Here is a 17,793-nt window from a genome sequence, read left to right on the forward strand (position 1 = left end):
GTATACTTAATTATATATACTATTTATATTATTTAGTTTATAATAACTAAAATCAATAGTTACTTCACATTAAACCATTTCATTGTGTGCAATATAAGTCAAAAGTTGTTATGCATACCTATCTTTAGTAACTGCAGGAAACATAGTTCATAATTAGTATCAAACTTTTAATTAATAAAAACATATTGCTCTCATACACATGATTAAAGTATTGTGTATTTGGACTACTGTGTACTGAAGCATCAGAGTAGATAATTTCACCACAAACATGAGCTTCATAGGTCTTCTACTGCACCCACATACTTGAATTGGAATCCCTGTAGTGGATATGTTTCGCTTACAAAGCATGAGTTAAATATGGGACACATGCCAAATATGGTAAGAATGACATCTGTTGTGTAGCTTAAGTTTGTGACACCTGTTGCTTGTATACCTATTATGTTTCAGGATTTTCCATCAGCAAAGGCACATCCTGAATTTGTGATCATCCCTGCTTAAAATAGGTAACTTTAATTTAAGTTCTTTGGACAAACATGATTTTCAAATCCATCTCACAGATTGTTTAATTTGTTTGATTAACAAAAAAAAAAAAAAATAAAAAAAAAATAAAATAAAATCCTAAACACTAATGGAGCTTAATGTTTCAAAATATCACATTTGAGCTGAGCAACACTGTTTAAATTATATAGTTTCACAAGAATTAATTAATGAAAAATAACTACTATTTGTGATTAGCTGTAAGAGATATGTCTGTGGTATTCACACTCATATGTCAAGCTATTAACACTTCGACTGACTCTGCAGACATAGCTTCAAGTCCATTTTTGGCTCCATGCACTGCACTTTGAAAGTCAATCTGCTGAGCAATATCATTTTTAAATGTCACAGGCAGTAGTGTTGAACTTGCAAAATGAAAAACAGTCCAAAAATTTCCACTTTAAATTATCACCCAATAAAGTGACATAACTTAATAATTTGCAATTTGAAAAATATATAATTAAGAATTATACATTCAGGAATGTTTACTTTACTTTTTTAACTTTACTCCAAATGATCCAAAATTATTTTTGAATCGTTTATACAGGATCATTCAATGCTTGGCTCTGTGGTGTGCCTGATTTAAATGTATGTTATTATTATTGGACATGATCTGACTAGTTTGCCTTCTGACTATTTTATTCAATATTTATGTAATTGGATTTAATAAATAATGACAACATTTGTTGATGTTCTGAGCAAGTTTCTGATCAGAGCCAGAGTTGTTGTTCTAGGATACCAGAGTTTATTGTGCTACTGAAGTACTACCTGTGGCCTCCAAAGATAGCTCCTAAGGAAGAGCTCATCTTGGATAAGATAATTAATATTTTTATTTTTGTGCCTGTTTTCCAGGTTAGGATCTAAGTGCCTGAACTGACACACATTTACCTTTTTTGTTTGTTCCCTTGTTAGATGCCACCTTAACCTCAAATACTAAGAATGTTTGGCTAACAACTTTCTAATGTAGGAGTGTTACAGGGATCCCATCTAAGGGGCCTTTAAAAATGTGTTATAAAACATATTATTCTATGTTATGCAAAAAATATTGCCTGCATTAATTAATCATTGTAAAACCATTGTACCTTTTGTTTTTAGTATGATCCTTGTATTTAAAGGTTTTTTCAAATCTCACACCAACTACCTTTCATGGAAAGCAAAGAGATGAAAGTATTACAGGCAGAAGTTAAGATAAACAGCTTAATCTTTATTGTTTCATCATGAATTGTATCATATTATATGATTCATCGTGGTGAAACACTCAGCGCGCTTTACTCAGCTGCTTCTTTTCCCTGTAAAAAAAAAAAAACAGATAAATTGTTTGCGTGAGTTTGAATAGCTTTAGGTGACAATAACGTACATCAGTTCATTTTATATAATCTAAACCTGATGGTTGGTAAGGTGAATATAATACTGTAAAGAATATGCTCTAACAAACTGACTGATACTGTATATGTCAAAGAATTATAATTGTTATTTTTCACTAAATTGACATAATTACCTTGCCAGTATCACGGCTCTTTGCTCTCAGTTTGTTGACCTGGGACTCTGCAATATCAGCACGCTCCTCAGCCTCTTCCAGCTCATGCTGGATCTTCCTGCACTTGGACAGATGAACATTGGCCTGCTCCTCCTGAAATACAAAACAGAAAAAAATGTTTAAATGTTTAAAAAAGTCCATTGGTCTACTGCACATGAAATGATCGTACATCAAGTACAGATACAGAACTATGCTTTAATGAAGGTTTGATAGACCAAACGCTCTGAAAAAAGTAAAACACTGCATAGATGTCAGTGTGCAGCAATCTTTTCCAACACATTGAATTCACTAACTATGACATATTATCAAATATAAATGTTTTGTCCTTACCGCCTCCTCAGCCTGCCTCTTGTAGGCCTTCACCTTGAGCTGCAACTTATCAACCAGATCCTGCAGCCTGGTAATGTTTTTCTTGTCCTCTTCAGTCTGTAATAGAAAATACAGATTTGCATGTTAAAATATTTTTAATGGTAACAAGATTAGATAATGTTGTACTGTACTTGTTAAATATCAAAGTGACCGTACCTGATAGGTGAGTTCCTTTACTCTCCTCTCATATTTGCGGACACCCTTAACAGCATCTGCTCCACGTCTCTGCTCAGCCTCCACCTCTCCCTCCAGCTCACGCACCTTCATAAAATTCATAGAATATTTAGATTCCATATGTTTTCTTACATTTGTTCAACTGCAAAAATCTCAACATGACTTTCTTACCCTCGTCTCAAGTTTCTGGAGCTGCTTCTTTCCACCCTTCATGGCCAGGTTCTCAGCCTCATCCAGGCGGTGCTGCAGGTCCTTGACAGCGACCTCCAGGTTCTTCTTCATCCTCTCCAGGTGAGCACTGGTATCCTGCTCCTTCTTCAGCTCCTCAGCCATCATAGCAGCCTAGAGAATACAGCATAAAACATTAATTAGAAATGTGATGAAAAAAATACATTGGCTTATGAACAAATGAAGTTTAAACCTACATCAGTGATGGCCTTCTTGGCCTTCTCCTCTGCATTCCTTGCTTCCTGAACAGTGTCATCCACTTCTCCCTGGACCTGGACCAGGTCAGCCTCAAGCTTCTTCTTGGTGTTCAGAAGGCTTGTGTTCTAAAAAACGATTTAGGCACTTGAGTCATCACATGCCTGATTTTCAGGTTATTTTAAATCTCATTAGCTTAATAAATTATTGAATAAATGACTGGGTTTGTTCACCTGAGAGTGCAGAAGTCCAACACGCTCACTGGCGTCCACCAGCTCCTGTTCAGCAACTTTGCGACTTCTCTCTGTCTGTTCCAGAGCAGCTCTGAGTTCCTCAATTTCAGCTATCATGAGACCGTTCCTACGATCCACCATAGCAGCTTGTTCCTTGAGGTCCTCCTGGGCTCTGACAGCATCATCAAGGTGCAGTTGCGCATCCTAGTGGAAAAATATCAGGAAAATGTTCACATAAATGTTTCCGTCACTGACCACAGTCTGTGCAACAGCTCTGTGTCTTACAGTACCTTCAGCTGCGCCTGAACATTTCTCAGTTGCTTCTGGGACTCAGCAGCCTGGCGATTGGCGTGGCTGAGCTGAATCTCCATCTCATTCAGGTCTCCTTCCATCTTCTTCTTGATTCTCAGGGCATCATTCCTGCTCCTGACCTCAGAATCCAGAGTGCTCTGCATGGAGTCAATCACCCTCTGGCTGTTCCTCTTGATCTGCTCCATCTCCTCATCTTTCTCTGCCAGCTTCCTGTCCACCTCACCCTTAATCTGGTTGAGCTCCAGCTGGACACGCAGGATCTTAGACTCCTCGTGTTCCAGAGTTCCCTGATGATATCAAAGAACGAAACGTCCATCTCTGCTTTCAAACCTTTAATAATATATTTGTCGCTGATTTAGAATGTTTTTCAGATCTCTTAAAAAAAGTACCTCAGCCTCTTCAAGAGCTGTCTGGATTTCAGCCTTCTCTGTCTCCACCTGCTTCTTGGACTTCTCCAGCTCATGGATGCTCTTGCCAGTCTCACCAATCTGTTCAGTCAGATCTGAGATCTCCTCTGCAGATAGATACAAGTGTAAATCGTTAAGCCTTAAAATGTAGAATATAAAGACTTTATTCCAAAAGTACAGTGAGTACAGTGTAACTGTTAGATAATGTAGAACTCACGCTGCAGGTTCTTGTTTTCACGCTTCATGGTCTCCAGCTGATCCAGAGCTTCCTCATAGGAGTTCTTCATCTTGAACAGCTCAGTGCTAAGAGAACGAGCCTCCTTCTGTGCTCCCTCAAGCTCTGCCTGGCCCTCCTCGTACTTCTGTTTCCACTCAGCCAACACCTGAATAACACAATTAATGCAGTTCAGATTGTTACACAGCAATATAAAGACAAATGAAAGTGTCTTTTTCATTGTTTGTATGGCTGAGCCATATAAAGTAAACAATGCTACCTTGTCAAAGTTCCTCTGCTTCTTGTCCAGGTTGGCAGCCAGCCCATTGGCCCTCTCCACATCAATCATGAGATCCTCCACCTCACTCTGGAGCCTCTGTTTGGTCTTCTCAAGAGAGGCGCACTTTGAGTTCACTGCCTCAATCTGCTCCTCAGCCTCCTGAAGGCGCTGAGCCAGCTTCTTCCTGTTTGAAGAGGGAATGATTTGTCTCTCAGTGAAATTCTTTAAGTTACAGTTACTTTTTCCAGTTATTTTTGCATAAAAGTGACATAAATAATAACATATTTAGGGAACCTAGATTGACATGTGAAAGCAGTGCTGTAATGAAAAATGTGTGCCCCTAGAGAGTAGAATAGTGAACAAACACAGACAAAAAAAAACAACAAAAATATTTTATATACATTCATTTTAATGCAGGTATTGAAACAAGCGATACAGATGTCATTGAAGTTTTACTAAAATGTTATGCTTTCGAACTGGCCATTTTAATGTTTGAATGTTACTCACTTGGCTTCCTCAAGCTCCTCAGTGCGCTGGATAGCATCAGTTTCATACTTAGTTCTCCACTGTGCCACCTCACTGTTGGCCTTGGACATTCCACGCTGCAGCTCAGCCTTGGCCTCCTGCTCCTCCTCAAACTGCTCCCTCAGCAGATCACAGTCATGACGGGCTGATTGCAGGCCATGGGCAAGAGCATTCTTGGCCTGGTGTAAAAAATATTATTGAATATACAAAATTCCTTAATCTCAAACATATATACCAATACACACTTCCTGAACAGTTTCCTACCTTAACCTCCTCCTCAATCTGTCTCTTCAGCTCCTCAATCTGCTGTGTGAAGGCCTGTTTGCCTCTGGTCAGCTGGGAGACAAGCGCTTCTTTCTCCTCGATTTGACGGCTGAACTCACCTTGTGTAAGAGATGCCATGATACATTAGTTTGTGTTATGTTTCTCAATGACACACAACAGATCATTCACTGATAACTTGTAGATACCATTTTCTGTCAGGAGACGTGCTTTCTGTGCACTTGTGTCATTGATTTGACGGATATTTTCATCATTCTTGGTCTTCAGTTCGCTAAGTTGGTCCTCAAGAGTGCGGCACATTTTTTCAAGATTTCCCTGATGAGGAAAAGAGAGATGAGATCAGTGATCAGATTTTATTCGTAATATTAATTACCAAATTTACTAATTTGGGTATTAAAATAGCATGTGAACCTTTGCTTTAGCAACAGCCTCCATGTTGCTGGAGAGGTCGTCAATCTCCATCTTGTATTCACTCTTTTCCTTCTCAAGCTTCTGCTTAACACGCTGGAGGTTGTCGATCTGCTCTCCCAGCTCAGCAACGCTGTCAGCCTGCTTCTTGCGAAGAGCAGCAGCAGTGGCTTCGTGCTGCAGAGTGGACTCCTCAAGGTCACGACGGAGCTTCTGGAACTCAGCTTCACGCTTCTTGTTCATCTCAATCTGAGCAGCAGTAGCACCACCGGCCTCTTCCAACCTCTCGCTGATCTCCTCAAGTTCCCTGGAGAGGTCAGCTCTCTGCTTCTCAACCTTGGCACGAGCAGCACGCTCAGCCTCAATCTCCTCCTCCAGTTCCTCAATACGGGCCTGTTGAATGTAGGTGTAATGTCTTTCAGTAAACTTCCACTTTTACTACACAACACAGGAAATGTAAACTATGCAGTGATGTTTTTTGTAGCACAATATGTCACCTGAAGCTCCTTAATCTTCTTCTGGAGCTGAGCACCCATTGACTGCTCATCTTCAATCTTGCTCAGGAGTTGACTGATTTCAAAGTCCTTCCTGTGAAAGTAGCAGAAAGAGTAGACAGAGTTCAAGCAGTCCCCCAGGATGTGGTTGTTGAGTGGTTGTTGGATAAATTAAAAAAATATACTTTTTAAGTTTCTCATCAGACTGCTGCTTGTCATTCTCAAGATCCATGATGGATTCCTGGGCCAATTTCAGATCACCCTCAAGCTTCCTCTTGGCTCTCTCAAGGTCCATACGCAGCTTCTTCTCTTGCTCCAGAGAACCCTCAAGCTGAGAAATATAATGAGTTTTCAATCATCACATTCAAGAAGAATCTTGTCTTTCCACTCTGAGCAACGTTGTGCACTTACATCATCCACTTGCTGCTCAAGCTTGGTCTTGGCCTTGGTCAGAGTGTTGACTTTGTCTTCCTCAGCCTGTAGGTCATCAAGAGTCTGCTGATGAGCCTCTTGCAGGGCTTTCTTTTCCTTGGTCAGCTTAGCAATGCTCTCATCCTGAGAGGCCATCTCCTCGGTCAGGTTCTTCACCTAAGTATGCGAGAAAGATTTTGTCAATAAATGGTAATCATCATAATTTTGCTTAATCTGCTGGAAAGAGTATTATTTAGGAACCTTGTTCTCAGTGGCGTGTTTCTCCTTCTCCACTTTGGCCAAGGTAAGCTCCAGGTCATCAATATCCTTCTTGAGCTCAGAGCATTCATCCTCCAGTTTTCTCTTCTTGGCAGTGAGCTCAGCATTGATTTCCTCTTCATCCTCCAGTCTCTCAGTTGTCTCTTTGAGTTTGGCCTCCAGCTGAATCTTACTCTTGATAAGTCCCTCACATCTCTCCTCAGCATCTGACAGATTCTCTGATTCCTAATCAATTTTAAGAAAAAACATGTTAGCACATTGACAGTGAAATCCTGAAAAAGCACAACTGTCTGTTGATGTGTAGCCTCCTTACAGATGCCACTTGCAGCTGCAGATCATTCTTCTCCTGCAGAAGGGACACCATCTTCTCCTCCAGTTCCTTCTTCTTTGCCAGGGCAGCAGCCAAGTCATTTGTCATCTTCTCGTAGTTCTCCTTCATGGCTGCCAGCTCCTTCTCAGTTTCAGCACTCTTCAGCAGAGGCTTGATCTTGTAGTACACCTTCATCCATGGCCAGTGTTTCACATTCATGAATGAGCGGACATTGTACTGAATGGTATATATGGCATCCCTGTGGAAAAGATTTACTGTTAGGGATGTCATTTCCCATTATTCATTCCATGACTGTGCATTCAAAATTTGCTGTTTTCAACATGCCTCCTTTCTGTCATCTTCACAAACTCAGTTCTCATGAGGTAACCCCGGCACATAGCCTGAGTCATGGTTACCAGAGATGCCAGTTTTTCATCTCTCATCTCCTCAAGGACACCCAGCAGACCAGCCTTGAAGAACACCTAAACAAAGACAAAATGAAAATGTACCATATGTCTTCACTATACACTACACATTAAAATAGAACAGCCTTGGATAGCTTATACCCCACACAATCTTCTAAATATCTAATATTATTAAGAAACCTTTAAGAAATTCTGCATCAGGGTTAGGATATGCAACGAAATACTGTAGATGGTGAAAGACAACCATGCTAAATATCTGATGGATGCTGGGCTTTGTTGACGAAACTTCAGTCCTGTATGGGCACTTTTACTTTTCAGAATTTTCCCAAATTTCAAGCCAGTCACACCTATAATAACCATGTTACGGACATTGAAATCACTGTTCAAATTCCTTGTATTTCTGAAGCCATAGACAGAATGTTGTCAAGTTTTACAGGATCACTTAGTGCACAAGGCAAAATATAAACTGTTTTTTAAATGGCCACGTGATGGCGCAATTTCTCAGTTTCTCTTCCTTTGTTTGTCCTTGGCTGATGACCTGGTTTCCATCCCAGTAATAAAAATTGGGTAAGAAGTTTCAGAAGTACTCTATGTTTTAACAAACAAACAAAAAGACATAGACTGACCATCCTTGGTTCGTAAACTAAAGTATAGAATACAATACAGTCCCTACCTTGGTGTGTCCAAATCTGTACTCATCGTGATTAACATCAATTGACCCAAGCAACTTCTCTGAAGCTTTCTTGTTGTCAATGAACTGACCCTCAGGGATCACACTGGCATTCAGCACTTTGTACCTTTTATGAGAGAGTTAATGGTCAGTGTGAGCATTTTCTTTTAATTATCTGCATCAAAACTATGTTGAAATATTCACTGATACCTCTGCTTGAAGTCAGCATAGAGGATTCTGCTGGGGAAACCTTTTCTGCAGATTCTGATACCCTCCAGCACACCGTTACACCTGAGCTGGTGGATGACCAGGAAGTTCTCCATCAAGCCTGAAAAACAGACATTTCTAGATTACTTCTTTGAAGAAATGGTCTCTAAAATAAAGTAAACCATAATGATAGACCATAACCACTCCTCAAACACTTTATTGAGATTATGTTCTCTATGTACCTGGAGTCTTTGACTCATTGGGAATCAGGCAGCGCACAAAGTGAGGATGGGTGCTCCTCAAGTTAGTCATCAGCTTGCCCAAGTTCTCCTGTAGATCCAAAATGATCAGTCTTAGCATGACGTTCATCAATTGTGAGTTTGGGTATGTAATCAGATATACAAGTTCGCAATGTTAAACCTTACTCTAAACTGTGAAGACACAGTCTGCATAGAACCACCCTTCTTCTTGCCTCCCTTCTTGCCACCACCACTGGACTCTGTTGATAGGTAAACATGTTTTGTTAGAATGTGACATAAAATTTATATGATCACATGCTACAGTTATTTAAAAATACACAGTATTTTTGACCTCAACATGGGTTTTAGTTTACTGTAGTTACTATCATACCCTCAACGACGGGGGGATACAGGATAGCCAGCAGTTTCACTGAGGATTTCTGGTACAGCTGGATAACGGAATCATTCAGTGGGTCCTTGTTCTTGTCCAGCCAGCCAATGATATTGTAGTCCACAGTACCAGCATAGTGCACCAGAGAGAAGTGGGCCTCAGCCTTGCCCTTGGCGGGCTTTGGCTTTTCAAATGCTCTGTTTTTGCCAAGATGCTGGTCATACAGCTTGTTCTTGAAGGATGTGTCTGTGGCCTTGGGGAACATGCACTCCTCTTCAAGGATGGAGAAGATGCCCATAGGCTTGAAAAAACATTGGAAAAAGTATGTCATTAAGTGACACATTAAGTCAAATTGAGAACAACTACATATAATCACAAAATCAAGTGATTACCTTTTCAATCAGCTCAATGCAGGCAGCCAAATCCATGCCAAAGTCAATGAACTCCCAGATAATACCCTCCTTCTTGTACTCCTCTTGCTCCAGGACAAACATGTGGTGATTGAAAAACTGTTGCAGTTTCTCATTAGTGAAGTTGATGCACAGCTGCTCCAAGGTGTTGTACTGTGAGAGGGAAAAATAATCAGCATAGTCTCTTGCAGGCAATAAGAATGATTCTGCCATGAAAAGAATCAGCTGCAGATTTGTTGGAAATGAAGCTTACATCAAAGATTTCAAAGCCAGCAATATCCAGGACACCAATGAAGAACTGTCTTGCTTGTTTGGTATCCAGTGTCTGGTTGATACGGATGACCATCCACAAGAACATTCTCTCATAGATAGACTTGGCCAGAGCACTCACTGAGTTCAACACCTGAAAAAAAAAAAACAAGAATGTTATTTGATTTAAGACAGCCACCCATTTTGTAAAATGCTGGATTACAGATATTTTAAAGTTGTAAGGAGATAAATCATTCAGTATTTTTCTCAGTCATTTCTTGACATAAATGGATATTATCATAAGTAGAGCTAGCTTGCATACTGCATTTGATGCTATAAACCTAGGAGGGACCAACAGTTTTCTCAGTTTTATTTTTCCTAATATAGATACACATGTGCTACATGTAAATTAAAACAAAGATACCTGTATATCTTGTTTACCTGGGGTACAGTCTGTCCCTTGGTGACAAATTCATTTCCGACCTTTACTCTTGGATAGCACAGAGCCTTCAGCATGTCAGCTGAGTTCAGACCCAGCAAGTAAGCAACCTTGTCAGCGTCTGAAAACAGTTCAGTGATATCCATCATGATATGAAGAGAAACCAGTGCTATTAAGAATTTCATCACTGTTGTTTCCAAGCTGTTCACTGTGAGCTGACATTGAATACTCACCCTCTGTGCCATCAGGCTCAGCCTGCTCCTCACGCTGCTTCTGCTTGAACTTCATGTTACCATGGTGGAGCACAGCACCAGTCATCTTGTAGATACTTGACTTCTCTTCACCGGTGAAGCCCAGGATATCGATGGCATTCTAAATTCCAAAGAGGTGTCCACACAAAATATAATCACGTAAGTAATTGCATCTGAAGAAGCACTTTTGATGATACATTTAATGCACAAAATATATTTAAACATTTTGAAGTGGGGATCACTCACATCAGTGGCTTCCAGCTCAACTTTGTCATCAATGCTGGCCACAGTGATCTGACCCATGCTACACATGGGGAAGTCATAGGGGTTGGTTGTGATGAGTGCCAAATCTGGAGATCAAAAAAGGGTGAAAATGTCAATACATGTGTTTCATAAAAAAAGTTGTAATATGGTTACACATTGTGCAGAATCTCAGTTTGCTTACCAATCAGCTCAGGCTTGTGGTTGGTCATCATCTGGTAGAAGATGTGGTAGCCTCTTTCATCAGGAAGCTGGAATGTCACTCTAGACTTCTCCAGCAGATCTACAAATATTGTTCAAGTCACAGCCTGGCCAATTCTCAATTCCAGTCGTTCATATGAGTGTTATTACTTACATGTCTCAATATCAGCACTAGCCAGTTTGCCAGTTGTGCCAAAATGGATTCTGATGAATTTACCCTGTTTGGAAGAAAGGAATTTTTATTGTCCCATGACACTGACAATCTGTAACGAGACCTGTCTCATGTATAGAAATCGCTCCATACTTACAAAACGAGAGGAGTTGTCATTCCTCACAGTTTTGGCGTTACCGTAGGCCTCCAGCAGGGGATTGGCTGCAATAATCTGATCCTCCAGTGACCCCTATAATCCAGGTTTAAACTTGCTATCAGAAAATGACTTTATTTCCCCCCAAGGAAATATATGTCGTATTGAAAGATAACTGAATTGTGATCATTACAGAGTTACACACCTTTGACATGTCCCTCTTTTTGTCTCCACCAACTGAGATTGTTGCAAAGTACTGGATGACACGCTTGGTGTTCACAGTCTTTCCAGCACCAGATTCTCCACTAGGTATAGACACAGACTTATAAGAAGCTGAACAAGATATCTGACTGTGTTAAACATTGTTGACAATGTAAATGTGACAAACTTACGTGATCAAGACAGACTGGTTCTCCCTATCTGTTAAATAAAACACAAGAATTAATGATGTTTTACTGCAACAGAAACCTCATATAAACTGGACATTGTTATGGTAGTGACTTACCAGTAAGCATGAACTGATAAGCGTTGTCAGAGACAGAGAAGATGTGGGGTGGAGCCTCCATACGCTTCTTGCCTCTGTAGGCACTTACAACTTCAGCATCGTACACTGGGAGCCACTTGTAGGGGTTCACAGTGGCACAGAACAACCCAGAGTAGGTCTGAAAGTGATCACAGAGATTCAGCAGTTAACTCTATGTTTCTGTCAAGTATTTCCAACCATACTCTTATGTCATTAGGCACATTGTCTTACGTAGATCATCCATGCTGCATAACGCTCTTTGAGGTTATACAGCACAGAGGCTTCATTGAGATGGGTCATCATGGCCATGTCCTCAATCTTGTCATACTTGGGAGGGTTCATTGGAGAGACGTCATCTTCTTTGACTGTCCTCTCCTGGAATAGAACATTTGTGAAAATCAGAACTGATCATACTGAATTCCCAGATTACTCAGACTGATGATACCAACCTCCTCAGTGTCCAGGACTTTGACAGTGACTTTACCAGCATCTTTCTTGAGGATTGTTGCCTTTACATATAGCTCCTTGGCATCGGCCACGTAGCAGGCACTCTTGGCATCAAAAGGTTTGTTTTGAGCCTCAATTCTCTCCTTTTCTGGCTTCCGGAGGTAAATGGCAGCCTTGCCATAGATGGCCATCTCCGCGTCTGTACTCATGGTGGCGGCTTATGTCTGTGTAGCAAATCAAACAATAGCAATCTTAGAATTATGTTTTCAGGGCATCCACTAGCTCACCTGGTAGAGCATGCATCTTCTGTACAAAGGCTGTGTCCTTGCCACAGTGGTATGCAATCCCCCCTTTCTGTCTGTCCCCCATCATGCTATAGCTGGTCTAACAAATAAAGGCAAAACACCTCTAAAAATCTAATTAAAAAAAAAGATTTAAGTTCCTGGTGTTATACTAAACTAATATGTTCACACCAAAATAATGTTTTACTTTTGCTTCATAAAAGCCTTTCAGACCAACAGCAGAGATTGTCTATGCTGCAGTTTTTTTGTTTTTTTTTTACTGTTGGTCTATTCTGTACACACAACATCTGTTGCATGAGTTTTCTCCCATTTTTCCCCGTTCAAGTGGTCTGAAGCTCTAAGGACAGACGGTGTCTTGTGCCGTAAAGATCGTAAAGCCCCTTAAGGCAAATTTCGTGATTTGTGATATTGGTCTATATAAATAAAATTGACTTGGCTTATTCCTGTTACAATTAACACCAGTTGTTATTTTAGTTTTGTCCATATTGCATGCACAACACCTGAGGTTACTGATTAAACACACAACATTTATACATATGTTAAAATCAAGAGTAAAAGTTGTACATACCTTACTCTTTCCCTTTGTGAAAAGAATGTTATATTCCACAAACCTATTGAAAACATTATATATTAGTTAGTGCAGGAAAAATAATCAAAAATGAAGTGTGAACTTTGTCTACACATTTATATTGTAAAGTTATGGGAAAAAAAATAGAAATTTAATCCTGTGTCAAAGATGCACAGAGTGCATGGAATATTAAGACATACCTTCAGTCTAACATGACAGTATATTTTGTAAACTACTTTTAAAAAAAGAGGAATACATGTAAATGGTACAATGCATAATAGTAGACCACCTCACCACAAGCAGGAACTTCACTGGTCTTCCACCACACTCCCTGAGCCTCTCCTTGGACCCCTTATATTCAGTCTGGTGTGCTTACAAAGCAAAGGTTCAGGCAGACTAACATGCCAAATATGGTAAGGATGACAGCTGAGTCTTGAAGCATTTGAAATATTTTGCTGGTACTAAATTTGGGAGTAGCTTTTGAGTTCTTTTCTTAACACACACACACACATGCATATGTATATGTTAAAATGCTAAAAATTATTGTAACAGAGATCTGTTATATTATAACTCACATCTTATAAGTCACCTTTAAGATGTTTCATAATTGACTGATTGATTGATTGACTGACAGTCTTCAATGCTAGACTATGCTGTGAAATTTGAAATTTATAGTAGGAATTTAAAATTTTATATCAGACAGTCAGACAGTAAATAGGCTTACATGAGAGGTAGATGACAGCTGACATTATAGTCCTGCTTTTTTGTGGTTTAGCTTGTTTGGTAATTTCTTCAATAAACTTGCTTGTGCTCAGGTGAGTAGAGATGAGCAGATGAGAGGATGGTTTTGTTTTTTGGAAACAGATTAGGGGCACGGCAGTTTTGGTGCGTGTTTTGACATGACATGATGTTACAATCAATTTTCCAATCATTAATTAATGAATAATTAATCATTATTTGATTATAACTAATATGTACTAATTAATTAGTCAATTAATAATTATTAATCTTTATGTTGCTCACACACAACCCAAAAGTTCAGCAGGCATCCTAAGAAACCGTATTGAGCTCAATAAAAATCTTTTCTTCTGAATAATCAGAATATTTTTATCACATAAATTGGATTATTATGGAGATCTTTATTGTGCACATGTAAACATACCAAGAAATAACTTACTATGTTATATCTTTAATCACAAAGTAAGCAAAAACATTTATTGAATGTAATTATCTTTATAAATTGCACATTTATGATTGCTGTCTTAACTAACTTAACACTATTATACAGGAATGTAGCTGTCTCCTGAAACATACAGTCATTGCTTTACAAGCTCTATGGTGTCTTTTTAGAGGACATTCAGTCTATATTACAGAGGGAGTTGTATTTAGCGGTCAGAGTGAGCCAGTTGTCAGCTAACTTTGGGTGCAATGAGGAACACTTGTTATTTCTCTGTGAGCCACATTTGTTAGGGCCCCTCTGTCATACTCCATCATGTAATTTGAGTAGTTTTAAATGTTGCTGTGTGAGGTTACGGAAGTGTTCATGTCATCAAAGAGTGGGAGGGTACAAAGCTCGCCCTGGATTGATTGACTGTATATTGATTAAGCAAAAATAATGTTTGAACCAATATGCAATACAGCCCCAAACATTAGAAGACATACTGTAATTGTTAACAGAAAATATTGCCACAGCACTGCTTTGAGATTTACCTTGGATGTCAGAAAATGTGTTTTATTGGTGAACTGTTATGCAATCATGTGAAATGGATTGAACATATGTTTGTCTATGCTGTGAATGTAATGTTCACACAAATGTACAATCTACTGAAGCTCCGTCAGAGAAGAGAAAAACAGAATAGTGAAATACTGTGTCTCTGTTAAGATCTTACTGAATAGTATGTTTACTAAATGTTTTGGTGGGATGGTAAAATCAGTCACACACACACACACACACACACACACACTGACTCCTACAATGTTTTTTATTCGTGTTTCTCATCAAATACTGTTTAAGATTACTTGCTGTGATTTTCAGGTTATGGTTTACCCACCCAGGCAGTTGCGCGAGCATGAAGCTGATTGATGGCTCACAGGCAAGTCCTCCCACTCCAGGGTTTACCTCACTTGGTCAGATGTTAGAGTCATGCTATTTTGGCTACTTTGAAAAGAAAAAGGTCAAAGTTACAATTTTGCTCTGCTATTCATTAATGCTTACCAAACACAATGATTTGTTGACCGCTTTTTGAATTCTTGACTGAAATAATTACTGTGTTCAGAAATTAACTTTTAAAAACAAAGTCTTAAGTGACAAAATTAGCTAATTAACTAATTAAAGTATGTGGTGGCTGCCAGTGGTGTCCCACTAGAAGTTAAAAAAACAAAAGAGATGGGCATTATATGCTCATCTTGTTCAACAGTCTACCTGCGCTGAGAGCAAGTCCATAAATCATTTGTTTTTGTAATAAACATGCTGATGTTTTTGTTTTTATTATTTTTATGTAAGCTCACCTAACATTTCGCGTGCTGCATTTCGCATGCTCAATGAAATTAGATAGGTGTCGGGAGTACTGAGAGGGAAAAGACAGGTTGGGAGGTCAGAGGTTGGGTGGTGTGGTGGGGGTGAGACATTTGAGGCACAAGACAGTTGTTGAAGCTTCTGTAAAAAGCCAGCCTGCTGACTAGTTACCAAATTGAGATAGCATAGTGTAGAAACGCTTCAACCACTTGTGCTGTAATCTATTTGTGTCTAAAAAATGAGGATAAAAAGCGACTGCAGCTCACCAAGGGATGAGCGGAAAGGAGCAGAATGATGGGGCACCTTGATTGCTCTGTCTCCCTGAGAGCACTTACAGATCATCTTTTTGCATTGAGCATTGCAGAAAATATGTTTCTCAAGGAACATAGATCAGAGGCGCTTCTATGATAAATTAAAATACTTGAAATCAATAGTATATTGCTACAGGTAGGCTACCATTAAGTCCAGGTTTTCTGGATCATGGCAAATAAAGAGATCATAACAGGTTATCTCTCAGAATCTCAGACTGATTGAAATCAGATCACAGCCACGGTTGTGTATTATTCTGCGTTTTGAGTCATAGCTAAAATCAAGAGCCCCACACTTTCTGCAGTGGATTTAAGTGGACTGGGGCTCTGCAGCAAAACAGTAACCTACAAGGCACATGCAGACGCCAGTTAGTGCTTGAACATGTTCGTGACTCTTTGCTGGTCACTAAGCATTGGCTTTTTCCACCTAGCTGTTACGAATTAATGCAATGCTTACCATTATGGTAAATTAAACCTGATTCAAATGCAGGACGTAACTCATACATCAGTCCACGCAATGGCACATGTGACCCTAACCACGAGCTCTGTCTGATCCTTGTTTACACACTTGCTTTCATGAAACCTGGAGCCACAGGTCTTTCAGCCCAGCAGCACACACGTGTGCTTGTTTGATGTGGGCTGAGCTGTGAACAACAAAATGTCGCTCACCGCCAGAAACCCACATTCTTCAGTGAAATACTTTCCTAAATTTGTAGTCACTGACACAGGCATGCTGTGTGTGTGTGTCTCTCTCTCTCTGCCTCCGGGCACAATGACTGCCTTGCCGCTATTATTTGAATCTGAGTTGCTGCGCGAAAACGAAACCAAAACTAAATCCCCTGCCTTTGGTTTTGTTTTTAAATAAGAGATACCCTGGCTGCAGAGATATGCGGTCTACGACGACAATTGTTGGTGAGTGCCTTTTTTCCCTATATAGGTATTAGTTAACTTTTAAACGAATAGGACCTTCACCATTTAGTGCAGCCTTGTTTCTGTAGAGCTCCCTGCAGGTTAAAGACTCGGCACACTGCGATGCTCGTTACCTTAAATGACCTCGGCTGGAGGGCATCAGGTAAAAGCACTCTTTCTGTCCTCATGGGCTTGTTTTGGGACAGTTAATGTACACTGAGGACATTAAGCTTTATGGCCGTCAAAAAGTGATGAAATATAACCTGTGCGCACGAGCTATCTACTGAAAAAATAAGGCATTATAGGGTGCTGCGCAAACGAGTGTATGTTCGACATTTCGGGTCGACTTAAGCACAGTTATCTCAGGTGCCTCTTTCGTAATTACTATAATTAGCTGAATTTACCCTCGTTTTTTTTTAATTGACAACATTATTTGATAGTCACACTGATCTTAATTGAACAAAAATATAAAACAAAACCCAAGAAAATGGGCCTATACAATAATGGTAAGTTAATTACATATATTTAAAACCAACCAGAGCAAGTGTGTGAAACGTTTTAGTGCTAAATGATAGTGAACATGTCTTTATTTGCAGGAGATTTTTTGAGCTGAAAGCATTAAGTGCTTTCCAAGGTTAAGAAAATACAATACAAGAGTGAGATTTATAAAACATGAGCACATACATACACACACCTACATATACACTCAAACACATATATGGCTGCAAATATGTACACACCATACACAATAAGTCTGTTAACTGCTAGGAAGAAACATTATGTAAAAGTAGGTTTTAAGACTTGAACAGAGTCAGGTGATGCTCATTGGAAGGCTCTTTGAGAGCCTAGGAGCCAGAACTGAACAGGCAAAAAGACCTAGACTAGCAGACCTGTGGGGCCTGTTTTGTCAAATATTTACTCCTGTGCCAGATCATTAAGAGCCTTGTATGTGATTAAAATGGATTCTTAAAGAGACTG

The 17,793-nt window shown here is 39.6% G+C and overlaps 2 protein-coding genes across 4 annotated transcripts in view; one reads left to right on the forward strand and one right to left on the reverse strand.

Moving 5' to 3' along the window:
- Positions 1-1,720: 1,720 nt before the first annotated feature.
- LOC117262772 (myosin heavy chain, fast skeletal muscle-like) lies at positions 1,721-13,441 on the reverse strand. Its single transcript, XM_078168208.1, has 41 exons — positions 13,378-13,441; positions 13,084-13,126; positions 12,216-12,437; positions 11,998-12,141; positions 11,749-11,905; positions 11,636-11,663; positions 11,449-11,548; positions 11,247-11,339; positions 11,093-11,156; positions 10,922-11,020; positions 10,723-10,826; positions 10,459-10,597; positions 10,228-10,346; positions 9,791-9,940; positions 9,520-9,690; positions 9,128-9,428; positions 8,923-8,996; positions 8,740-8,827; positions 8,501-8,618; positions 8,294-8,417; positions 7,541-7,677; positions 7,199-7,454; positions 6,868-7,110; positions 6,607-6,783; positions 6,381-6,526; positions 6,199-6,289; positions 5,705-6,094; positions 5,482-5,608; positions 5,276-5,394; positions 4,994-5,190; positions 4,487-4,670; positions 4,210-4,375; positions 3,975-4,099; positions 3,564-3,872; positions 3,274-3,477; positions 3,043-3,168; positions 2,789-2,959; positions 2,600-2,704; positions 2,405-2,500; positions 2,036-2,167; positions 1,721-1,826 (listed from the first exon to the last, which is right to left on the reverse strand). Exons 3-41 carry the CDS (start codon positions 12,420-12,422, stop codon positions 1,806-1,808), a joined length of 5,802 nt encoding a protein of 1,933 aa, XP_078024334.1. The 5' UTR covers positions 12,423-12,437; positions 13,084-13,126; positions 13,378-13,441; the 3' UTR covers positions 1,721-1,805.
- A 3,277-nt stretch (positions 13,442-16,718) lies between these two features.
- nlrc5 (NLR family, CARD domain containing 5) overlaps positions 16,719-17,793 on the forward strand; it is a 58,831-nt gene continuing 57,756 nt past the window's right edge. For 2 of the 3 annotated variants that reach the window (XM_033635812.2, XM_078168211.1), the window contains exon 1: positions 16,719-16,818. The gene's annotated coding sequence lies outside the window, so the exon portion shown is untranslated. Of the gene's footprint in view, positions 16,819-16,847; positions 16,979-17,793 lie in introns of those variants that run through there. The other variant, XM_078168210.1, reaches the window with a different exon arrangement.

This window comes from Epinephelus lanceolatus, chromosome 5 (assembly GCF_041903045.1).
Source record: "Epinephelus lanceolatus isolate andai-2023 chromosome 5, ASM4190304v1, whole genome shotgun sequence".
In the NCBI taxonomy this organism is placed as follows: domain Eukaryota; kingdom Metazoa; phylum Chordata; class Actinopteri; order Perciformes; family Serranidae; genus Epinephelus; species Epinephelus lanceolatus.

Bases quoted from the DNA above. Each gene is read 5' to 3' on its own strand.
- LOC117262772 (XM_078168208.1), bottom strand. From the start codon at position 12,422: ATGAGTACAGACGCGGAGATGGCCATCTATGGCAAGGCTGCCATTTAC. The intron at 5,395-5,481 runs GTATCTACAAGT...CTCTTACACAAG, and splicing joins ACGTCTCCTGACAGAAAATG to GTGAGTTCAGCCGTCAAATC. The intron at 2,960-3,042 runs GTAGGTTTAAAC...TGTATTCTCTAG, and splicing joins CCAAGAAGGCCATCACTGAT to GCTGCTATGATGGCTGAGGA.